Consider the following 26,621-nt stretch of genomic DNA (forward strand, 5'->3'; position numbering starts at 1 on the left):
ACTAAAAAAACACTTTTTGTTTTGGTAGTCACACCAATGGTCCTTTATGACTACAAAGTGTAAGGAAGTAGCATGTCAAATTGTAGTTGGAGGCAAATAGAAAGAATCTAGAAACATCCAATAACAAGTAATCTCAAAGTTAAAAGTACAACCCATATGAAATTATTTTAGTGAAGCAAGACATTTTCCATTGGAAGCATTGGCGATAATTTGGTTGATAAGTTATTAAAGAAGATTGAAAACATGGATAACCAACGTTGACATAAAATGGTTGTGGAGGAGATGTTGTATTGTAGGAAGAAAACGTAGATAAAGCAAAATAACAACTAGATGAACAAGTGGGGCATCAATTTGCATGTTTGTCCTAGCACCAAGGGTGAAATAAAAAGTTACATGATTGAAAATTTTCAGACTTCCATGTGGACAAAACAGATTGGGTAGAAAAAAACATACTACATCAAAGAGTTTAACTTAACAAAGGACTATGGCAAAAAAATATATTTAGGGGTAGTTATCAAAAGGAAAGTGAGGTTGTTAGTTGCACAATTGAGAACAAGATCACATCATCTTAAATGTGAGACTGATAAATGGAAAAGGCTTAAGGAAACTTGGAAGGAAAGAGTTCACATTTTCTACAATAAAAAGGTAGTGGAAACAAAATGGCATTTCATTATAGAATGAATAGCCTATGAGAATATTCATACTTAATACATACATGACTTAAAGATTGACAACATACACTGATTATTTGAGAAAAAAACAAGATTAACCAAGACAACTAGCCTTCTAATCAAAATCAATAATAAAAAATCAGAAATCCTAGAAAAATCTAAAGATGATCTAAGAATATTTTTTTGGATCGATAATAATCTAAGAATATTCCTCTCGAGCCCATACACTGTTTTAAAATCTTTCATTCATTCATTGCTCTACACCAAATTTGGAACTAAAAACAAGGGCTGCTGTAGCAATTGTAACATCTTCCTTCAAGAAGAGGCACTCTGCCTTCATTACTAGACACTCCAGCCATTTTTGCGGTCGAGGCGGCTCTGTAGTTCGCAGGGATGGTTAGTCAGAGGATCGATCACCGAAGAAGAAGAACCTGCTATAATTTTGTTTTCCAAGAGGAAAGCGGATAAAGAAGGAAAGACCAAAATAAAACAGGGCAAAGGCGCGTCATTGCATCGCATGGCAGATTTTTGGGAGGGAGGAGGAAGAGGAGGGGAGGAAGGAGAAGCGTCAGGGTCGTATGTAGGAGGCGGAGCAGGCGGTAAGCTCCGCACGTTGAGGTCAGCGCGCCGAGCAGCCGCCACACCATATGACCGCCCGCAGAGGGGGCGCCACGCACCTGCAGCTGTTAGGGCAGCAGCGAGGGGAGACAGTGATAGCAGCAGCTGGTTGCGGAGAGTAGTGGTGGATCCGGCCAGCCGTCTTATAAATAATGGTGCGGTGAAATGGTTCAACTCCGTCTTCAGGAAGCGCGCTCTCCTGCCGCCCGACCATACGCAAGGTGTGCCTCTTTTCATTTTTCCACCATAGTTCTGCACCAGGGTGTACTTTTTTTCATTTTGTTTAGCTAGAGTTTGCTTCATTTATGTTGTCTGTTTTTTTTCATTATGTTAGAGTAGATATCAGGCGCTCAAGCTGTATCGTGCATTGGAATAATTGCAAGTTTATGTTGTTGTGAAGCTCCTTTTTGTTCAAGTTTGAGTTAGGAGTACTAAAGCGCCGAAAAATGCTGATTTATGATTTTTAAACATCAACTCATTATCATCATTTGTAGTGATAGCTCAAATTCTTACACTGGAGAGTTGTATACATATATACAGGGTTTGGGGTGTTCCTACAGGCATATGATAATTCAAGGATCGTCACAGTAAAATGTGTAATTGCATTAGCTGGTAGCCAAACTCCATATACTCTATCGTGTTAGTGTGGATCACCTATTATTATGAGATTTAACTTCCCTAAGCGTGAACAATGAGGAATTGATCCAGATAGATTATCTTCTGCTAATTTATCATTGCCAACAACTTTTAGGAGGGATACATTTATTTTTCCTATCAATAATATGATAGTCTGAAGAAGCTATTTAGGGTAATAATTTGTCATGTCACTGGAATTGTTCTTAGGGGCAAACAACGGCGAACTAATCCAGATAGATTCTCTTCTGCTAATTTATCATTGGCAATAACTTCTAGGAGGGATTTATTTAGATTTCCTCTCAGTGCTAAGATAGTTTGAGGATGCTATTTGCTATCGTAATTTGTCATGCCAGTGGAATTGCTCTCATGTGCATCATCTTATGAAGCTTATAATATTGTTATGGCTTCTTATGCTGTTTATATATCATCAAAAAATGCAGTCCATCGTTAACTGTGAGGATAACAATAGCACCTTGTTGTGAGGTATATTCAGGCATGTTTGGGTGCTACAATTTGCAAGTTAATTTTTTTTCTTATTAGAAATTGATCTGAATTGTGACTTTAAAGTTTATGTTATGTCCCCCGTTACAAAAGAAATATGAGGTAAATCATCGAGGGCAAAGGCCACTAAATCATACTATGTAAACATCGCTGGTGAAGAGCACTCAATATTAATCTTGTCCGACTTTATTATCTGGGCATTGAAACTCAATAAATAATAATAAAATTATTATTATCATTGTGGCCGACTCCTTCCTTGTTAAGCGCCCAAACATATTCAATGAAGCCGACTTGAAAATTAAAGTATGGGTCGAACTTACTCCCTTTCATATTGGTATATATGGTGGCCGACTTCATTTGGTACCAAAGATAGATATCATCATATATAGGACATGATAGGAACAAATTACTAGATAGGGTGGAGCAATCAAGCATTAGTAAAAAGCAGTATGATTAAGAAGAGCAGTAATTTGTTAATGAGGAGACATCATATTAAGAAGAGCAGCAAATTCATAAAAGACAGCGATTCATATATAATTAAATGAGCTGCAATTAACATATAATAAACAGCAATTAGATATACGAAGGGGCAAATTTCTAATAATTAATGACATCTCATTAAGGCAGAAATTAATATGATCACCAAACCGATTAATTTTGTGAAGACAGCGATTCCAAGTTGGTGGAGGCATATTAGAGAAGGTAGCGATTATTAAATATAAGGTTGTCATTATATTTTCAAAGGCAGCGAATAGTATAAAGTAGTGATTATGTGATGCAAGAGGGCTCCCCCTCTACTATGTAAACGCACAAATCACAAACTACACGACAAGATTGCAACAAAACACAATTCATCTCACAAATTTGATTTATTCAAAGACAGAATCCAGCTTTGCAAATTTTACAAATCTTGGCTTTCAAATGGCCTCCCTCACAATTCTGAAACTCATCTCTGCACAGCGAACTTTATTTGAATACTTTCTTTAATCCTCATTCTCTCTTCTCCAACTCCTTTCACACTTTCTTCCAAATCCTACACACTTGCAATCTGCTCCTGCGCACTCTAAACTTAATTGGTTTTCTCTGCTCTGTTTTGTCAGCACTCTGAGCACCTTCAAAACAGCAACCAAATTTTTCTTTGTGCACTCTGAGCCCCTTCATAACAGCAACCAAACTTTTCTTTGTGCACTCTGATAACTTCATCTACCATGCATATTTCCTCCTCTTAATTTGCAGCGCATCTCTATTACCTTTCTACGCTTTTCTCATCTACTCAATACTTCATTGTTATTTATTTTGTTGTGTTACCAATATCCTTTCCTTGACTGAAGTGTTGCGTTCCTCCCATTCTTGTGTGCCTCTGGCTCTCTCATCTTATTTTCTTCACAGCCTCAATTCTCTGTTAAAACTCCTCTTGGCTGCAACCCACACTCTTCTTGGCTGATACCTTCACCTTCTCTTTCCCACACATTTTGGTATTATTTTAATCTGTATCCCCCTTTGGTCTCCTTGCACCCTTTCACCTTCTACATTTTCTTTCATTTGCTTTCCATGTTTTGGCACTGACTCTAATGAATTCTGCACTGACTTCACTTTATAGTTGTCCTCTCTCTCTTTACAAATGCATATATCGTTTAATTAACTACAATCTGTCCACAGCCTTATTGATTGGTGTTTTCCCCAAATCTCTCTTCGATTTGATTGGATATGTAATTGGTTCACTCCTGTAACGTGTCACTTCACCTCCTCGATGCAGTTTCCTCCTTCCCTTCATCGCTTCATGCTTGGCATGGAAGCTGAATTGATAGGTTTGGAGGCGATGTGTAATAAAAATAAAGACCTGCATTTGTTCAAAAGTTTCTAAAGCCTTTCCAACAAATACACTTTGTACATAACCTGCAACCAAAATGATACATGAGCCTTTTGTATGCTTTCACATATCTGCCAAGGCACTTATAACTACCATCTGTTCTCCTCTTGCCCAAGAGACGAACCATGCAATTTGTGTATTTAATTTAGGAAATAGCCAGTATGTTGCATGTCTAGTAGGGGCCATTTTTTATTATGCTTCAATGGAACTAGTTGGATTGCCACCAATAGTTAGCTTTTGGATTGAAAGAGAGGCTAAAGATGCTATCAGTTAGTGACTACACAACTTGTCATGAGCCAGAGCGAAACTTTGCAAAATTGAATAGAGAGATGCCAAACAGAACCAGGACAAACCAAAATTGAAGAAAACTAATAGGAAATGTTTTTGGGTGATGCCAATTGGTTGTCTTCCCGAGTGCTCCTGCATTAGACATGCCAAGTAGGAAATTTTTTGTGAGTAGAACTTACAAAATGGAGTTAGGTAAGTGAACTACCCTTTCAGGTTGTAAACATCTTGCAACAAACTCCATCTCTCTGTTAGATGCACAAAATTGATCCTTTTTCCTCCTCTTCCAGCATCTCGTTGGAACAATTGTCATCCTCTTGCAACTCTGCTCACTACTCTTCTCTCTTGTTGTGGATTTGCATCCACCATTTGATGTCTCCTTCGACCAAAGTCTTTCTCCTCTATTCTTCTCCTTTGTGTGATCCAATCCACCATTATCTGGCCACCTCCACCAAGTTTCACCTGCAACATCCTCTATTGCTTTGACATACAAACCCACTGTATCTCCACACAAATCTATAACGGAACAACTCTTTGTATTCATTATCTTTTGACTTCTATCAGCAATATGCAAATCAACTTCTCCATTACACAATGTAGAAAAATCAAAATTTACCCTACTTCTGCAATGTCCTCTTTAACACCTCTTATTTCAACTGCAGCATTTTCAGGTAGCGCCACTTCATATTTTTTCTCATTTTCTTCATTCGAAATGATCCCTTCTGCAAGCAATGCATCATCTTCATTAGGTTCTTGATCAAATACCGGGCCTTCATAATCTTTTGCTACAACCTCCAAGTCTACCTTCTGAAATTCTTCCTCTTCTACTACCTCAATTTGTGAGTTACCTTTACCTCCGTGACACTCTTTGCTTTCATTCATTAATTTTCACTTTATTTATTTGCTCCTTTTCATTTGTGCTATCTACACTTGTTTGGGCTGCTCTCATATCTTCCCCCTTCTAGCTGCAACTGTTCTTTTTCAAGGGGATTTTCCATGTCCCATAACTCTCTTCCCAATATCGTACCAAAAGTCAAATTATCACGAGTCTACTTATGACCTATCTCATCTTCTTCTTCGAACACATCATCTCATCTGTTGCAATCACATCTCATGCTCTACAATCTGCATAACATTTTCCTTTGTGATTTCCCATCTCTCTATCGCTTAGGACTTTGCACACGTGCAAGGATTCTTTTGAGCTCTCCACAACTGCTTCACACTTCCAAGTGTAAATTGCCTCATGATCGGCGATCTGTTCAAACAACTTCGCCCTCGGGTCCTGGTGTAGATTGCCTCACGTTCGGCGGTTTGTCCACACACTCATGATCACTGACTTTGATACCAATTGATGCAAGAGGGCTCCTCCTCTGCAATGTAAACACACAAATCACAAACTACACGACAAGATTGCAACGAAACCCAATTCATCTCACAAGTTTTTACAATTAATCTCACAAATATTATTTATTCAAATACAAAATCCAGCTTTGAAAATTTTACAAATCTCGGCCTTCAAATGGCCTCCCTCACAATTCTGAAACTCATCTCTGCACGACAAATTTTATTTTAATACTATCTTTGAGCCTCATTCCATCTTCTCCAACGCCTTTTACACTTTCTTCCAAATCCTACACACTTGCAATCTGCTCCTTCGCACTCGACACTTTAATTGGTTTCCTCTGCTCCATTTTGCTAGCACTCTGAACTCCTTCATAACAGCAGCCAAACTTTTCTTTGTGCACTCTGATAACTTCATCTACTATGCATTCCTCCTCTTAATTTGCAACACATCTTTATTACCTTTCTACTTTTTTCTCATCTACTCAATACTTCATTGTTATTTATTTTGCTGCATTACCAATATCCTTTCCTTGACTGAGGCATTGCATTCCTCCCATTCTTGTGTGCCTCTGGCTCTCTCATCTTATTTTCTTCGTAGCCCCAATTCTCTTTTAAAACTCCTCTTGGCTACAATCCACACTCTTCTTGGCTGCTACCTTCCCCTACTCTTTCCCACACATTTTGGTATTATTTTAATCCCTTTGTTCTCCTAGCGCCCTTCCACCTTCTACATTATCTTTCATTTGCTTTTCATATTTTGGCATGGGCTCCAATGAATTCTGCACTGGCTTCACATTATAGTTGTCCTTTCTCTCTTCACAAACGTATATATCATTCAATTAACTGCAATCTGTCCACAGCCTTATTGATCGGTGCTTTCCCCAAATGTCTCTGCAATTTGATTGGATATGTAATTGGTTCCCTTCTGTAATGTTCCACTTGACCTCCTTGATGCATTTTCCTCCTTCCCTTCACCGCTTCATGCTCAGCATGGAAGCTGGATTGATAGGTTTGGAGGCAATGTTTAATATAATAAAAGACTTGCATTTGTTCGAAAGTTTCTAAAGCCGTTCCAACATTTGTACGTAACTTGCAATCAAAATGATACACGTGCTTTTTGTATGCTTTCACATATCTGGCAAGGCACTTACAACTACCATCTCTTGTCTCTTCTCCTCTAGGCCAAGAGACTAACCATGCCATTGGTGTGTTTAAGTGTAATGTCCCCTTCTATATTCTGTACTGAAAATCAGAAAATTATAAAGTTAGGTTTAGAGATCATACCTGATCAACTTATAAACATAAGATTAAATACAATTTCCTGCATATAACAATAAAACCATATGCAAAAGACACATTCCTCTGATTAATAAACATGCAAGTCTAACATTATGATAGGAATCTCAATATATAAGCATGATGTTTGGAAGGAGGATACTATGAGGACTTCTTTAGAGTCTTTCTACCCAAGCCCAAGAGAGGTTGTTTCCTGCAACCTTCTTGCTCCACTTGGTGACCCTAACTGATCTCCTCATATATCAACCTTCTTCATGACTTACTTACCTTGTGAGTTTGGGATGAGGCTGTAACCAGGTTGCTAGACTCCTCAAGGTAAGTGCTTTCAAGCTCCTAGACGCCTTTGGGGTCGTTCTAGGACAGCCAACTTATGAGTCTCTCTTAATCTCTCCATTACATATCCATTCCCTCCCTCACAAGTAAGTGCTGTCATTCTGATTATAGTACTTTGAATTCTTATCAGCATGTTCTTTATAGCTTGGTTATTGATTCTATCAATGATTCATTACACTGACTTTCATATTAAATGTATACACCTTATATTCAATGTATTGTGTTACTAATGATTGCTGATATAGTATTTTATTTAATGGTGTAATGTTACTAACAAATTGCATGATCATTATTTATTATATTAATCCGTTTATATTACTTGTGCTTGCTATTCTATGATTGGTGATGTTATTTAAGATGGTTATTTATGATTGTGATTCTGTGACTATAAATCATAAACAGTATGTAATATGGTGCTGTTAAGTCAGATTGATGTTACCCGTAGCAAGGTGCATGAGGAATATTGTTGGTCTGAATCCTGAATTCTCTGGCCCTGTGCGAATTCCTTTTTTCCTCCTATCGTATCCTCCTTGCCACCCGATGGCCCCTCATTAAGCCATTCATTCGCTGTGTCCCTTTGTTTGGAGGGAGATGTATCTCTCTAAGAGAGGTGTCTCTTTCTTATCCAATCTTCCAAGAGGTTTATGACCCTTCGGTCAAAACAACTATTAATTATTTTGTTAAGTCTTTTCTAAAGAAAACATTCCTACCGAAGAATAATACATATATAATTGAATATTATTTTTATTGCTTAAAGGATAAATGGTAATTGAGTCATTATACATAACTGATTCGAATATATTACAGGGATATTAGGGTCGGGACATGATATTAAGTTAGGAAATAGCCAGTACATTGCATATCTAGTAAGGGCCGTTTTTTATGATGCGTTGATGGATATCCGTACGAACCGTACCCATCGTCCTTCCATGTTGAACAAAGAAGTAGTTGAATTGCCACCAATAGTTAGCTTTTGGACTGAAAGAGGGGCTAAAGATGTTACCAGTTAGTGACTGGACAACCTGTTGTGAGCTGGAGCGAAACTCTGCAAAGTTGAATAGAGAGATGCCAAACAAAACCAAGGCAAACCAAAATTGAAGAAAAATAATAGGAAATATTTTTGGGTGATGCTGATTGCTTGTCCATCCGGGTGCTCCTGCACCATTTTGTTAAGTTTTAAGCCAACAATTAAGCGGAAGAGTTGTGACTCTTTCAAAGGGGTAGAAATATTGAAGAGGCATGACATGTCCCTCATATTGGAGGGTATAAAAGGAAGAAGAATACATTTGAAGTGGGCATCAATCGAGGAGATGGAATGATCAAGGGAATTAGAGCAGATCTAGATCAGATTTAGAGCAGAAGTATATGGAAGGATCTGAATTAAGATTTGAGAAGGAAAGAAGAAATACGAGTAGAATCTAATCTAATATTATCAGCCTGAAATCAATCTGATCTGAATCATAAGGCAGTAAGCATCTGAATTACAAGGCAATAAGATATGTAGATCTAGAAGATGAAGAAATGCAGATCTTAAATAGGATATATGCAGATAGGTGAAGATCAAATAAGAAGTGAAAGGATCGAATCAGATTAGAACTCATATATAATCAAAGCAACCATTTGATTTAAGAAAAGCATTTGTTCAAATGATTCGATATTAAACAAAGGAGACGAAGGCTCCTTAAAAATTGATTACAAGACGGTGTTTCTAATAGAAATTAACTGTTCACAACAGTTACAATTGATGCTAAAAATAGACTCTAAATAGAACTTAAGATGACCATTATAGAATAAATATAATATTATTTTAATACCCTCCCATAATGGTCATCGTACTAACTACCCTACAGAAGACACTGCAGGTCTTTTGATCACAAATGCAAAGAAGGCTGCCCCGTCTCTTCAAAACACTCTGCTGTTGCTGAGACCCTCCCTGGATTTGCAGAATGTTAATGACCAAGAGTACTAGATTGCATCCAACCTGATGTTGGGTAATAGAACTGAAACCGACAAAAACCCGAAACCACGATTTTGAGGAAAAATCAGCAAACCCTCCAAATAGCAACAAACACGATTTTGTCAAAAACCACAAAATTTTTTGCAGATGTTTGCCCCAACTCCAGGTGGGACCCAAAGCAGACTACAAGAAACCACAATTTTTGTGGAAAAACCCATCAAACCTTGAAAATTGAAGTTACAAAATTGTTTTTTTTGGAAAAAACGGTAAAAACCCTAAAACAGGAACACCCACCATAATTTTTCGTGGAAAAAATTAGAAAACCCTCCAACAAAGAACCCATAATTTTTGAGGACAAAATCGAAAAATCAGCAAACCCTTCAAATAGCAACAAACACAATTTTGTCCAAAACCGCAAAAACTTTTGCAAATATTCGCCCCAATTTTAGGTGCAACCCAAAACAGATTGCAAGAAACCACGATTTTTTTGGAAAAAACCATCAAACCTTGAAAATTGAAGTTACAAAATCGTTTTTTTTGGAAAAAAATGGTAAAAACCCTATAGCTTGAACACCCATCATGATTTTTTGTGGAAAAAATTAGAAAACCCTCCAACAGAGAACCCATGATTTTTGAGGACAAAATCGAAAAAATTGGCAAACCCTCCAAATAGCAACACAATTTTGTCAAAAATTGCAAAAACTTTTGCAGATGTTCGCCCCAACTCTAGGTGGGACCCAAAACAAACTGCAAGAAACCATGATTTTTGTGGAAAAAACTGTCAAACCCTAAAAATTGAAGTTACAAAATTGTTTTTTTTAGGAAGAAAATGGTAAAAACCCTAAAATAGGAACACCCATCATAATTTTTGGTGGAAAAAAATAGAAAACCCTCCAACAGAGAACCCATGATTTTTGAGGACAAAATCGAAAAATCTACCAATAATTTTTATAAACCCAAAATAATTTTTTTCCTAAAAAAATTACAAAACCTTAAGCCAGAATAATTTGTTTAGGGAAAGATAATAAACCCCACGAATAATTTTGAAGGACAAAAAATAATAAAATACCCACAAATAATTTTTTTAAGGACAAGTCCAAGGGTTTGAGCTTAACTGGTTAAAACATTGGGTTCTCATTGTGGAGACCCAAGTTCAATTCCCAATAAGGACATCTAAAGTGGAATTATAAGTTGTGACTCTTGGCCTTCAATAGGATGGGGAAGGTCTTGGGTCAATCTAATCAAACATAATAATAAAAATAATAATAATTCAAAATATTGTGGCTACGGCCTATTACCTATCAAAAAAAAAAAAAATTTTTAGGACAAAAATTAATAAAAATAAAATTTTTAGGACAAAAAATTATAAAAACCTAGAATAATTTTAACTTCCATGACTTAAAAAAATCTGCAACCCAGCACAAACCCTATTCACCAAAAAATACCAAATGTCGCGCTCACCAAAAAACAACTCGACGCGAGAAAAAAATGCGAAAAAATCCTTTCATGTGGGCAAAAAAACAAAAACCTCGTCAGGGTAGATGAAGACCCAGAAAAAATAACAAAAATTGTGTAAGAGCCACTGTGATTTGTTTATAAGGTCAATCCAAAAATGTTGCGCCACAAATCTGTTGCTGGTTGCACAGGAAAATGCGGGTAGAAGGAACAAAGACTGGTCAGTAAAAATACGTTGCGAAAATAAGAATTGGTTGCGGCTTCAAAAAACTCTGGTGCGGAAAGAAAACCCGACGCAAAATCCAGGGCTGGGAATCACAGAGAAGAGGAGCATGCTTGAAAAAATCTACGCGAGCAGAAAAAAACTCACAAACTCGTGTGAAACAGAAGCCCTTGAATGCAAACATAGACCCTTCGTTGCTGCTTGAAACAAGCCCACAAACCTTTAGCAGAAGGTTGCGATTTTTAACAAAATAGAGACCTGCGAAAAAATTCCAGACAAAACCCTCAAAATCTGGAAAAATTCCTCAAAAACCTTCGACCTGCTCTGCAAGCCAGAAAATTTAAAAAATTCACACGATTGCGAATTATTGACCCTTTCCAAAATCCTGCCCCCCCTGTGAGGGAGTCAGACCTAGACTAGCTTTGATACCATGTTCAAATAATTCGATATTAAACAAAGGAGACGAAGGCTCCTTAAATAGAGATTACAAGGTGGTGCTTCTAATAGAAACTAACCTTTCACAACAATTACAACTGACGCTAAAAATAGAGACTCTAAACAGAACTTAAGATGACCATTATAGAATAAATATAATATTATTTTAATAGAATTTGGTATGAATATGTGTTTAAGTCTATTATCTATTATTTCTTTTATGAATCTTTGATTTATTTATTAATTTGAATTAACAATCTATCCAGGTTCTTAGAAGTAATAAATTAATCAATTTATCATCCTACAAGAAATCATACATGAGTAAGGAAATATGTTAGGGAGAGGAAGTAGACCAGTTCCCACAATGTATGTAGACCATCCCAAGTTGGATGGACTGGAGGTCTTGCTACTTGTGGGCCAAGAGGTTGAATTGTCTTGGTTGGATGTTTCGTCCCCTTGGGCTTAGTTATGGCGAACGGGCTCGAGGGGCCCTATCGTGCTTTCCCTTCAAATCCCTAATATGGTTGATTGTTGGAAGTGAAACTGTAGTATGAATCCAAAATTCAAATGCATTTAGGTGATTGTTTATCATTTCATTGATGTTAATTGTTTATTTCCTTTTAAGTTCAATAGCTAGTATGTAATTTATTCATAGAATACTATTTGTAAATAAGTTGTTATTGTTGGGCAAATATCAGGTATCCGTATACCCCAAAAGTGGACAATACAGTTTAGTTGAGAACTATAGGTGTACACTGTAAACTTTTAATGGAGATGATAATGAAAAGGACTTCTGTCATATTGAAAAAATGTTTATGGTGAGACCATGCCTTTTAAAGATTCTTTGTTAATGATATCACAACTAGGAGATCTAGTACTTTCATCCTTGGTCAAATCTGCAGTTCAATTAAGGCCACAAAAAATTTAGTTCCAAATTTTTGAGCTATAGCACTTTTCCTTTTCCCAGGTTCAGATATCAAATTCAGATATTTTGATTGTCCAATTGTTATTTGATTTAAAGATTCTTTGTTAATGATATCACAACTAGGAGATCTAGTACTTTCATCCTTGGTCAAATCTTCAGTTCAATTAAGGCCACAAAAAATTTAGTTCCAAATTTTTGAGCTATAGCACTTTTCCTTTTCCCAGGTTCAGATATCAAATTCAGATATTTTGATTGTCCAATTGTTATTTGATTTGCAATTATTCAACATACAGCTTCTATATACAGACCTTTAGAGCTTTCTGGGGAAAAAACAGAGTGTTGTAAATAGTACTTTATTGAGTGCATCGACTCTTTTTTCTGCTTCAACAGTTTTGGGATTTCACGTATCTTTCTGGCTGTAATTGGAGACGGATGGGTGGGTCCAACATATCAGGACACTGAGCTTCTGTTCCCATTCATTCCTTCGAAATCTCGGAATTTTAGGCAAGTTCTAATTCAACTTAGGGAAAATTAAGGACAATTTTTTAATATGATGCAATTCTGTTTGATATTTAGTACTCTCTCTCTCTCTCTCTCTCTCTCTCTCTCTCTCTCTCTCTATCTGTGACATGAGGAAAGTTCTAATTCCATTTATGGAAATTAAAAGACAGTTCTTTAATATGATCGAATTTCATTTGATATCTAGTATACTCTCTCTCTCTCTCTCACACACACACACACACACACACACACACACACACACACACACTCTATCTCGCTTTATCTGTTACATATCCAGAGAAACTAGAGAAGCAATGATGATGATTTACCTAGGAATGTAGTTTGTGTCATGGTGATTCCCATGATTCCATGTAGGAAGTATCTTATATATTTGTGGGTGCTTTTACAACCAGTAATGGTATTCATGATAGGTTAAAAATTTGCAAGAGGATTGTCATTTGTTTGTCTACAAAAGAGTAAGGAGCTGTGCGTAAAAAAATAAATTAAAATATGATTTGGAAAAAGGTTGTGAACTAATGACATGTATGCTTTCTATTAGTTTCTTGACTGTATCATACTCAGAGAATGATCGAGCAAATATAAGCATTGCAATGTTATTCAAGACTTTGATTTGAAAAATAATGGGGCAAAGTATAGTAGAAACAAAGTATAAAAAAATCAATGTGCAGCTATAAAGAGAAGTGGATAAGAGTTTATTTCAGATATATGGGGTTTAGAAACAAGGAACCTTGGAAATAATATCAATAACCTTTCCAGTAATAGTAGATTTATTGGATTGGGTGGCCCTTAGAAAATTCATATGCTTGCTTTTGGCAGTCAGAAACATATTGACAGCCTAATATTGTTGCAATAAAGATTGTAGATTGGTTCTGTTGGTTTTGTAGGTATGGATTGTTTAAATGTTAAGTTTGCTCACTATCCAACTGTAGAAGATTGATTTTGGGGCAATTTTTTGTGGGACACTTTAGTTTAAGAGGGGGGACCAAGTTTGCTTGGAGTTTTTAACATTACATGCGTTTTTTCAGCGAATATTTTGTGCTTTTCATTTTTTAATAATATTATTACAACCATCCATAAATATTTTGTGATTGTTTATTTCATTATATACTGCTGAAATATTGATACTTATTTTAACAGGAGTTCAAGAAGAAAGGCTTCGAGAAGTTGAGGATGAAGCTGCGGAAGTAAGTTTATACACATCTTTTGTATTCTGAAGCACATTCTACTTTGTCTTACTCACGTTTGTTAAATTAGGCTGACAACATATAAAAATGCATACCATGTTGTTATATGGTGTACACATATTATGTACTTCTGTTGCTTTATAAAACTGGGTTTTGCTGTCTTTTGAAAAAAATTGTGCTTCCTTGATGTTGAGCCATATCCTTCACTTGTTGTACTGGGCATTCTCTATTTTTTTTTACTCACAATCTTAAGGTTTTGCATTGTTTTATGTACAAGGTGCCTTCATATTTTCTCTCCATTTATGATAATATTGTATAAACTTTGAAATACTCTTTTTTGGGGCTTGAATAGCGGGTAACACTTGGAGAAGAGACTAGATTCTTGTAGAATATAATCCAGTAGATCTCTATGCTTTGTGCTTGATTCATACCTGATTTGTTTCTAGCATGTCTACTCCATGAGTATCTATGATCACTGTAAACACGTACCTTCATATTTTCTCTCCATTTCTGATAATATTTTATAAACTTTGAAATACTCTTTTTTGGGGCTTGAATAGCGGGTAACACTTGTAGAAGAGACTAGATTCTTGTAGAATTTAATCCAGTAGATCTCTATGCTTCGTGCTTGATTCATACCTGATGTGTTTCTAGCATGTCTACTCCATGAGTATCTATGATCACTGTAAACATATTCCAATAATCATGAGATTTCTATTTTTTGTTGATCCAGAATATGAGAAAAACTAGAGTCAACCAAAAGAGGTATGAATTTATTTAGGAAAGAACAGTTTAAGGTTATAGATGTGTGTCATGCTTCTAAATCTCATCTTAATATATGGAAATTTTATCTCCAAGGGCTAATTTAGGTCCTCAAGCAATTTTGGGAGTGGTGGACTGTCATGCCCCCGCCAATCTGAAGGAAATCAAAGCTAGTAAAGGAACCTGTTGATGTGCTTTTTATGCACTTCAAACACGTAATAAAATTCTAAGTATTCTATCCTCTCTTGAACAAGGAAACCTTATATGCTAAACAATGTGATCGAATAAGATAACCCCAAGGTTCCTTTAGTTAGGTCTTGACTTTGTAATGGATAGACTCAGTTGTATGATATGATATGTTGGTATCACAAAGGGACGAACGTTTATGAATCATAGCTAGAACTTTTGCAAACTAACTTAAACAAAGAAATATCAAAAGGGAAAGGGTTTAGAGAAACTAATCTAATCCTAAGGACAATGATAATAACGAATAATGCTTTGATAGACAAACTCCTTCAAACCAAACTTTGCTTCCTTACGATAACAACTACACAAAACTGATGCGATCTCCTAAGGTAGTGAATGATTTTCATTATTGCAAACATTTATTCAAATACCCAATGTGGGTGCAACTTGAACAAGTATTCACAATCAAACAGCCACAATAACGAGGTTTAGGCTAACTTACATTGTAGCTTACAATTAGCAAACCTCAAAAAGTATGAACCAAGGAATTTATCATATATCATCGTATTTTTCCATTAAGATCAATGAACTTTAACTAAAACTTGAATTGAAACTTAGAGAAGTAGTAACCATGCAACATGTTGAAATAATACACAAAGTCCATCATTTCTTCAATGAAAATAGTATGTTTATTCCATCAAGTCTTGGCAACAATTTCTCTCTTCCCTCCTCTACTGCTAACTATTCTATTCTTTGACTCTTAACTATTAACCCTTATAAATGAAAAGACAAAGCCTTTTATAGAGATCCCAATTACAATTCAAGGGCCAAGATTGATTTGAAATCAATGGTCAAGATTTGACAATAAAACCCTAATTAGGGTTATTTATAACTAACTCCTCTTCGACCAATAAGATCATTACAACATTTTGGATACATGTCCTACATTGAATGTGGACTAATGAGAAAATAGGAGTTGTTACATCGAAGTTTGTGCCTTTCACATGTATAGTTGTCTTCTTGGGATGAGTTAGGTTCGATAAATTTGTACGCTTTGACTTGGAATCATTTGATTGGTGGATGAAGGTGAGTTGTTGCTGCCTCAGCTACTTGCATGCCATGTAGACTTGATACCTCATCACTATCTATTGATACTTAACATCTGAGTTACCGGGTTCGGCCCCCTAGACCCCTGGTATTGGTCCGGTACGGTCTTGGTTTGGGGTTCGGGTCCGGTTCGCTTGTGTTTAGGACAAGGTTTGTGGTTCACAGGCCTGGTTCGAACCAGGGCGAACCCAAGAGGACCCAAGGTCGAACCCAAGAGGACCCAAGTTGAACCCAGGGGTCTAACAGCCCAAAAATGGATTTTTTTTTGCAAATTTTTGTTTTTTTGAATTCCACCACATAAAAAATTAAAATTACCCTATGTCTCAAGCCACACACCTATGCATCGTACAACCAAGAGAGAAGCACAAGTCTGTACTAAAGAACAAGTCAGAAAACACAATTCCCGTATGGGAGAATGCACCTTGAACAGAATTTTGACTTCTTTGGCCTTGTTCCTGACGTCTTAAAAAAGCAGAAAATTGATGCACGCTGTGGAGTTCCGTGTGGGTTTGAAGGTTGTAATTTGGTGTTGGTGGCGGGGGTGTTGCCCCTCGACCCCGCTCTGTACTGCAACAGGGAGCGCGCCCTGGGCGCTGCCCCGGGACCCTGCAAGGGGCGCTGCCCCTTGGCCCCGTTGGGGGTGTTGCCCCAAACCCCCATTAGAGAATCCATTTGATGATCAAACTTTGAATTGTTGAAAGTTGAAACAATGATACTTGAATATTTTATCATTTTGATATTAAACTTGATGTATACGATGCTGTTATGGTATGATCATGATGCTATGATTACAAGTTTATGTTGGTTTTGTTGTTTATATGATGCTATGTGACATGCTAATCTTAATTCATGCTTATAGGCTGCATATATATATAATTTACATGTTTTTGTACTAACGAACCCAAACCCCTTTTCAAAATTTTGCAGCCCTGGGCGCTACCCCAAGACCCTGCAGCGCCCTCGACCCCCACAAGGGGTGCTGCCCCTTGGCCCCGTTGGGGGCGTTGCCCCAAACCCCCATTAGAGAATCCATTTGATGATCAAACTTTAAATTGTTGAAAGTTGAAACAATGATACTTGAATATTTTATCATTTTGATATTAAACTTGATGTATATGATGCTGTTATGGTATGATCATGATGCTATGATTACAAGTTTATGTTGGTTTTGTTGTTTATATGATGCTATGTGACATGCTAATCTTAATTCATGCTTATAGGCTGCATATATATATAATTTACATGTTTTTGTACTAACGAACCCAAACGAACCCAAACCCCTTTTCAAAATTTTGCCATACCGGCGTACCGGGTTCTTCGAACCTGAACCGGTGCCCAAACCCGAACCAGTAACTTAGCTTAACATCATTGGGTGGCTTTTGATTGATTGTGATGATTCATATTCCCAAATTGCATCATCTTTGATTAACTCTTCTGAAACTATCTACTTGAGAGATGCATTCCTTGCTATTCATCTTCTTCCTTCATCGCCTTCATGGTGTCAATGCTTGATCTTCATGTGTTGTCATTGCAAGTGTAGCCTCCTTGTTGTTGTGGTTGAAACACCGGAGTTGTGAGGTCCTTCTTGGAGTAGCTCTTCCTCCACCGTCATTGTTAACTTCCTAACTTGATACCTTCCTTGTCCATCAACCTTTTGAGTATCACCTGACAAGGAACATGAAACATAGTGAATCATGATAAATAAACCTTAATTAAGCAAATTGCAAGAAAATTGATAATTTAAGAAAGATTCATGATAATCAAAGAAAGCCTTTTACTCCCTCTCTCATGTCGTAAACACCTCATCATGCCATCAGATCGGACTTTCACCTTATCATGCACAAAAATGGGTTTTGATAGTGCCTATGTATGGATGGGCGGAAATTGCTAATGCTTATGCATTGATGGGCGGAGAATCCTTATGCTTGTGCATTGATGAGCAGAGATTCCTTATGCTTGTGCATTGATGAATGAAGATTCCTTATGATTGTGTATAAGGAGGTGGAGATTTGTGCTGTGCATGTATTGAGCAAGGTGGAGATTAGAATTCTGCATGCATTGAAGGGGCGGAAATTATCTCTTGCCTTGCATTGAACAAACAAACTTACACTTATTATTGCATTCTTCAGGCAGGGTTTACAAGTATTGCAATATTTTGAATTGGAAATCACAAGGATTTTGACATTATTTTTGAGAGGATTTTGATCTCTAGTCCATATTTTCAAGTGAAATCCAACCTCATCTTTAGAATTTCAAGCTGAAGCTAACCTTGTGCATTTCAAATCAGACTTCTCTTGCATTCATGCATTAGAGACCAGGGATTTAATGAGCTTATGTATTGCCTATCGGAACTTTAGGCTTGTCTTGCACAACCTCGTGGAGATACACCCAATGCATGCAATACATTGCGGATATTGAGAGTGCCTACGCATTGAATAGCGGAAATTGTCATAGTGCATGCATAAATTGACTAATGCAAGGTGGAAATTCACCTTATGCATGCTTTGAACAAACAAACTTACACTTGCCCATACATTCTTCATCCAAACTTCACCTTCCATGGACGCATAAACATCATACTTCAACCTTGACAACATTTTACCACCTCAACAAATTTTGACAACATTGACATTTTTGACAACTTGTGCATTTTGACAACATTTTACAATTTTGCAATTTTGACATTCCAAGCCAACTCACTTACAATTTCACCTTCTATTCAGTCTTAAAGCTCACTCATGAATTTAGACTTTCAAATTGATCACTCTTTTGTTGACAAATCTCCAGAGTCCAGACTATCACCATTTTATGCATTGACCATCGCATTCCTTGGTTTCTCAATCGCCAGGATTGGGAGACAAAAACTATCGCCAAGCTAACAAAACACAAAGCCTAACAAAAACACCTAGGACTAGCAAGCAAAACCTAGGGGTCCCCATTTGCAATGTGGTGATGTTTGAAAACGTCGCAGCATAACCCAGGCAAGATATTTAGTAAAGGGACGACCTAGAAAGAAGATAATATAAAAAGATAAATATAATTACTAAATTTAATACTATTAACCTTTTTAGGGCTGACTAGGGCAAACGAAAGTTAGGGCCGATCTAGGGCAGCGATGTAATGCAGATCACAGCTTTAATAAATAAATCTAGGCAATGAAACTTATATGAGGGCCGACCTCCCGGATAGGTGCACCCTTTTGGGCAAGGACATCTTGGAGGGTATAAATAAAGACAATCTTGAGAGCATTAAGATATCTATTCCTGGGCATATTCTCTTGGATTATGAGCAGACAAAAGGAGTAGGTTTGAAGCAGATTATATCACACTGTATTGCAGACCTGAAGCAGACTTCTTAGCAGATTATTGGAGATCATTGAACAGCAGAGAAGAAAGAAAGTCAATCAAATAGAGAAGAGAGATCTAATTGCAGAAATATTGAGAGTGATTAGCAGACTTTGTTAATTACAAAGTGCTGGGGCAAAATCTAGGGTAATTCTCTAAAAGGGGACATTACAAAGATCCTTAAAGTTGAGCAGAAATCGCAACCTGAAAATTTGTGTATTCCACCATTCCCAATGCCTTTAATTCATGGCTCATTCTTATGGGCAATGATTATCTTGGCAACAATAGGGGAACTCTATTTCATAGAAGCTGATGGACGATATTAAGTTGCCAACTGGTGGGTGGTAAATTAAGGACAATCCACACTTGTGTTCTCAAGTGTTTTCTAACATTTGCCATTGAGCCATAGCTAAACGTAGTGGATAGTGTCCCTGCAATATTGGGTTACAGCAGTTGGTACAATTGGAAGACTATATATCCAATATTGACTCAGTTGAATAAATAAATAATTATAGAGATTAACTGCTTTCATTATAACTATAACAAAATATTGAAAGACTATATATCCAATATTATCATTATATTGTATACCACAAAATGAATAGGACAGAAGACTGCTGTATTTTGAATGCTGATGCCTGTATCAAACTGATCTCCTTGATGATTGCTGATCTGATTGATATCCTTGATGCTGTCCTTTGAGTGCCGATCTGCAATATATATCCCTCCATTGATAATGGAGAGTTATGTCCTTCCCATGGCCACATCCCTTCTAAAAAGTGGTGTCTCCTTTTAGTATGACCGTTGCCTCTTGGCTCACTGAACCTGTGTCATTTCTAAATTTAACTCATGCCTCTTCATACATCACATCCTTTGGAAACTTTCAGCCATCGCATCCTTTGGAGATGTCTTGTTTAAAGATTTGTTAACACTACACATTGCTGATCAAGGGAATGAGTGCCTTGTGGGCTGTCGGCTTGGGTATTAGAAAATTGTGAAGTCTTATCAAGACAATTTTCTGAATTCATTTATTTATTTCTGATATGACAGTGAATACTATTATTATATTTATTATGAAATGATTGGGGCCATGACTGAGTTTTCTGTTGGATACGTACTAACAAAAACTATATTCTTTTTTGATGCATGTTTCTATGAATTACAGTTCGTTGCAAGGTTATCATAAATTTAGAAGTGTCTAATAATTTTGTAAATTGTTTGGGTTTAGAGATTTCAGTGAGAAGATCTTGATGCATGCAGATATTTGTTTGGAAAATAAGATGGTTTGATTCAAGTTGGTCTTAGTGCAATGACCTAGTGATATATTTCCTGACACAACTATTTTTAGCTAGTTTGGTAATATGCTAGTGATCCAAAATGGTAGAGATGTAGAGGAGACTTTTGATATCCTATGCATTGTGTACCGTTCTTGTATCATAATATGTACAGTCAATCAATAAAAGAAAACATGGTTAGAACTTTGAATGGCCTAGTTTTTCTACAAGTATTGATGGATACAGAATTATTTTAGCTTTTATATGAAATCCAGATGTGATGCTTGTTGAATGTGTGAATCTATATTTGTATGTTGTTTAGTGTGAACAGATAACCATTTTGGATTTTGTCTTCTAATAATAGTTTCCAAAAAGCTCCAATGGTGATTGCGTGGTTCTATTCCTAGATAAATGGCGACACTGGAAATCTATTCAACAATTAATAGATCTCCAACTCACTTAAAATATTGAATCCTTTAATTGGACAGCAGCATGTATAGTTGACTGTCTGCACTTTTGGAAGCTGGAGGGCCTTATTCAACTTTGTAATGCAATAAATTCTAATATTGGAGCTTGTGTAAAGGAATGTCTTATTCAACTGGAAGGTCTTATTCAATTCTGTCATCCAATTAACTCTGATGTTCAGCTTTTAGAGTAACATCCCTTGCAGCTGCAGCACTTAAGCATTAGATGAGCTGTCACTTACAATACTACTTGCTGGAGTACTGGAATGGCTTGCAGTGAAATTAAATTTTCTGAGTTTGTTTTTCTTTTTATTTCATTCTTAATTGGTTTGATTACTTGTTATATGTCTGCAGAATGCTGTGCTAACAAATTTGATTGATAAAGAGGGAGAAGTCAGCCCCGTGGAAAGACAAAGAAGTGAGTCTGAAATTGCTGGACTTGAGCAGCTCTTGAAAAATAAAACACTCTCGAGGTCGGCAATTATTTTTAATACAATGTTTACTGTTTTAAGTTTGTTTTATTCCAGTAGATCTTTGTATCGTTCATTCTTTTCTATCTTCCATTATCATCCTTATTTGTCATATTGTTTCTTTTCACTCATTGTTTTTTCTTCTTGCAACTTTTATCAATGTAGTTATAATGGAAAGGAGGCGAATCACTTTAATACGATCTCAGTGTCAGTTGTATGTCTAAATAAATTTAAATCTAAAATGCAAAATAAACATTCTATCTATGATACACTTCTCTTGTCTATGTTAAATTCATAGTGATTCACAGTGTTGCATTTCCAAGGGAAGTAACATTACATTGTAGGATGGATTTCTGGATCCAACTGCATAATAACCTTTTCCCAATGTTTTGAGCTTCACTAATACACTCATCATTAGGTAAGAACTAAGAAGTTATTGTCATTCATGTTATATGGGATTAGTTCTAATCATTCTGCAAGTGTTGTATTTTTTGCAAGTCTCACGAATGGTGTCTGAATGACTGGGTATCAACCTTTTTGTTTGCTGCTAATTTTTCTACCTTTACTATTCTTATGTGAGACTAAAACTGATTAAAATTTGGATGAATTCAACTTAGTCTCTTCCACATTCACCTTCAACTTCTTCTAAAGCTTCAATTCAACCTTCTTTCATGGTATTGGTAATGGTTTGGGAGTCACTTTCTCAAGCATGTTTTTCCAATCCTCGATCACAATTTGGAGAACTTTGATCAAAACCAGCCTTCAATTAGATTATTGGTTAAGTTTCTAGGTCTGCAGAGATTAAGATTGGTTGCCCATTTGAGTCCTGAAATTCCTCTCCTCTTCCAGCAAGCCAAGGATTAGTCTTAGCTAATTTATCAAAAATAATTTTTTCAATGCCTTAGGAGGGAGGTTGCCGAACTACTTTAGGCTTATTGAGTGTAACAAATGCTGACTCGTCGTTGGGGGAGGCATACTGCATATATTAACAACTAGGTTTTTAACTTTTTTGTTATGTTCCATGGATGATTTTGAAAATGTTATTGACAAGGTCTTGATTTTGTAATATACAGGGAGAAGTTCAATTGCTTGATAGGTTTATTACAGTCACGAGTTGTAGATAATTCTCCTGGCATGGAAAACTATGATGTAAAAATGAGAGAAGACCTTAATGGTAGAAATGAACCAAACAGAGTGCAAATTGCAGAGTCTCAGAGATGGCAAGATGAGAGGAAGAAGGCAAGGGAAGTGAAAGATAACCTTTCTTTTGGCAATGGCTTGTTTTCTGATGCATTGTCTCCCTCTGTTATTGGAAATGTAAGTCGACACATTTTGCTTGTGTTCTCTATTGTATAGTTTAATGTGTGTTTCATTTTCTTCCAACCCACATTCAAGAATGATAAATCATCCTATTGACAGTACTTATTTATTCATTTTTTGGTATATTGGATATAATGGCACATGTTGCAGGTTTGTGATGATGTTCGTTCGACTCCAGTAGATATAGCAAAAGCTTTTATGGGTCTGCAGTCTCACAGGGCACCAACATCCACTTTACATTTGCAGCATAGACTTTTTGGAGATGAGAGTACACCATGTCGGTTATTTCGAGATGCATACACGCCAGATAGACCCAATGCTTATCAACTTGTACCAAGAACAACAGACGGCAAGTTGTTTGGGAATGGGCAGGTTGAAGACAGGTTGAAGACCCCATCCAATAGGCTTAACAGCCTCCAATATCCGAGGTCTCAAAACAGAGGTCAAGGCCAGAATCATACCCCATATGCCAAAAATTTTCGTCAGCAGGCTCATTCTGAGGTATCTATCCTATTGTGTTTCTGTAGCCCATCCAATTCATGTTCTTAAATTGATAGGCATTGCATCTATTCTGTTCTGTTCTGTTAATGTTTCAGTGCCATGACTCTTTTTTGTTGTATTTACAGCATATAGGTGATGGGACTCCAATTAGCACCCCAGCATCACAATGGACACCAATACAATCTCCACTAACAGGTGGACGACAGGTGAGGTTTGAAGTTTGCATGAGAGCAATTTTATGAATTATTTGATATATCTTTCAACTCATTGTTTTTTACTAATACAATTTAATTAATATTTTTCCCAGGTGTCAATAATTTGGTTTGATTTTGGTTTCTGTGATAAACTGCTGGTTATTTACATGACGTGATTTGGCCCCCAGATGTTAAAAAAGAGGAGTGGCTCTGTATTGGATGACGGTATGACATCAGGACGTCCAATGAGAAGAATCCGGCAAAAGACTAGCGTTTGCACCGCATTGAGGAATTCTGATCCATCATGTTCAACCAGTAATCAGTTAAATCTTTTGTCATCACATGCAAATGATTTTGGACAGAAAACAGTGGCTGGAGTTGCTATGAAGCCTATGGAAACAGAGAAACATAAACTTCTGTCAGCATTGCCATTCCAAGAGGAGGGCACAAAAACTTTGACTTCAAACCTTGGGTATGTTCCACAAGAATCTAGTGAGACAGCTCGTAAAATTTTGGAGCATCTGGAGCGGATGGTGCCCTCGCCTAAAGAAAAGTCTGTGGAATCACTGTTGGCAACTGCAAGGTCCAAGTCTCCTACACGGTTGAATGTTAGCATGCTTAATGGACGTGCAAGAAGAAGCACTGAGACTGTAGACAATGTACCCTTTCTGGATATGCATGAGCAAAGCACCTTTTCTTTTCAGGGAAATCATCAATCACGTGCTCAAGAAACCTCTTATTCTGAGCAAACCTTTGAAGGTAATGGCCAATCTCCGTTAAATTCTTTGGAAACTTCTGAGGAACCACCTAAATTCCATGGTACTGGAGATGTAGCTCTCCAGCATGTAGATGCGGGTTCATCAAAGGTGGACATGAAATTGCAAGTTCTTTATAGTCCCCCCGTTCCAGACAAAAACAAAGGTTTTCGAATGAGTTTATGTGAGGTATGTTGTCTTGGGATTGGTTACATTACTGTTATACCTGGTGCATTGTGTAACTGTATGCTTTGTATGTTTTCTATCTGTAATGTTTGATTGTATTATATGCTTTCTAGGTGAGTTGAAGCTTTCTGAAGTGTAACTAATATTTTGAACGTTTGCTGACCTTATTTGAACTTGTATGTGACAGGAGTCTGATGAAGAGGACTGTGTAAGTGAAAATGCTACTATTTTTGTTAACTCTCAGACTGGAAATGGCACATTCACATCTCATGGAAATAGTACTGATGTTACAACTTTGAAAGGGGATAAAGCAATATCATCTATAAGATCCTCGGAAGCTAATACTCTCACAGATGCAACTTCTGTTGTGGTTGAGTCACCTACAAATAGTTCAGAGTTTACCTTTCCTGTTGTTTCAGCTACTGGTTTTTTCCCGGAACCACCGACCCCAACAGTAATACCATCACCTTTGTGTAAAGGTAATGCTCAGCCTGTGACAGACTATATTGCTCCGACTTACAATTTTGGTTCAACGAGCACTAGCAAAGGGCCTGATTTCTCATCCTCTACAAGTGCATGCACTGATGTGGATACTTCCAAGCCAGAATTTGATTTTAAATTTGAAAGAAAGCCTGAAGAAGCTTTCAGGTCTGTCTTTACTTAGCTTTATTCTTTTATTTGCTTATTATTTTTAAAGTGCCAATATTTTGGCTGCTGAGACAACTGATGCCTGGTTCTCAATGATTCAACTGTGCAATTGGTTTTCATATGGTAAAAATATAATTCTTTTGTCCTAAATGATAGAACATTCCTCACAATATCAGTTTTGTTGCAGCAGTACTGCTGTTGCTGCGGCTGTGTCCACTTCACCCCATCAAACTTCGTTGGGATCATCAGAACCTTTGGTTTCGGTCTTTAAAGGTGCATCTGACCCAGTATTCTCAGGCATGTAAATTGATCTTCATCTGTCTCTGAATCTAAATCTATGGGATATGTAAAATGAAGGCATTGGGCCCTTGTTCATATTATTAATTGAAAAATAGATTACATTTCACATGTGTTTGTTGGTGTTGGAAATAAGCCACACCCGGATTGACGATGGACTGGTCCAAGAGGGGCCAGTAGCTCAGTGGTAGAGCACTCCAGCAGCGTATGGAAGGTCCTAGGTTCGACTCCTAGCTGGTCCATGTCTCAACATGGTATCAGAGCCAGGTCCAGGCTAGGAGCCCCAAGCACACGAGAGGTGTGGCTTAAGGGGGGGTGTTGGTGTTGGAAATAAGCCACACCCGGATTGACAATGGACTGGTCCAAGAGGGGCCAGTAGCTCAGTGGTAGAGCACTCCAGCAGCGTATGGAAGATCCTAGGTTCGAGTCCTAGCTGGTCCATGTCTCAACAGTGTTGATCACTCCAAACTAGCAACCTGTTTATAAGTTAATTTTGGGTATACAATTATCAACATGCTGGGAAACTGATGCAAGACTAGTAAACTGATGAAAGGCTAAGGCCAAAGTTTTAAGTTGTGTGTACCTTGACAGACTAAGTTGTTCATAATAGATACATTGAAGGACAAAGTTATTCAATGTCGACATATGATCAGGATCAACTTTTTTATTCATTCCCATATGACTAGTTTTTTTTTAAGTTGAAAATCTCTAAGACTATTTATTTATTTTTTAATTTTATATATATTAAGTTGAAAGATATTAGTTACCCAGTTGAAAAATTTATCAACTTACACGTCAAAATAAAAATTGTAGATGGGCTAGGTTAGATTTCGATTAACCTATTCAGAATTCTTTCAA

The 26,621-nt window shown here is 36.9% G+C and overlaps 1 protein-coding gene across 2 annotated transcripts in view; it reads left to right on the forward strand.

The window, feature by feature from the left end:
* Window positions 1-919: 919 nt before the first annotated feature.
* The window catches only part of LOC131080033 (nuclear pore complex protein NUP1), a 28,485-nt gene continuing 2,783 nt past the window's right edge, over window positions 920-26,621 (forward strand). The window contains exons 1-9 of one of the 2 annotated variants that reach the window (XM_058018129.2): window positions 920-1,510; window positions 14,209-14,255; window positions 21,747-21,865; window positions 22,936-23,179; window positions 23,333-23,683; window positions 23,809-23,889; window positions 24,066-24,821; window positions 25,006-25,466; window positions 25,654-25,763. In XM_058018129.2, the coding sequence (XP_057874112.2) occupies window positions 1,189-1,510; window positions 14,209-14,255; window positions 21,747-21,865; window positions 22,936-23,179; window positions 23,333-23,683; window positions 23,809-23,889; window positions 24,066-24,821; window positions 25,006-25,466; window positions 25,654-25,763 (2,491 nt within the window). In that variant the 5' untranslated portion in view covers window positions 920-1,188. The remainder of the gene's footprint in view (window positions 1,511-14,208; window positions 14,256-21,746; window positions 21,866-22,935; window positions 23,180-23,332; window positions 23,684-23,808; window positions 23,890-24,065; window positions 24,822-25,005; window positions 25,467-25,653; window positions 25,764-26,621) is intronic. The other variant, XM_058018130.2, reaches the window with a different exon arrangement.

Source organism: Cryptomeria japonica, chromosome 3, assembly GCF_030272615.1.
Source record: "Cryptomeria japonica chromosome 3, Sugi_1.0, whole genome shotgun sequence".
Classification (NCBI taxonomy): Eukaryota; Viridiplantae; Streptophyta; class Pinopsida; order Cupressales; family Cupressaceae; genus Cryptomeria; species Cryptomeria japonica.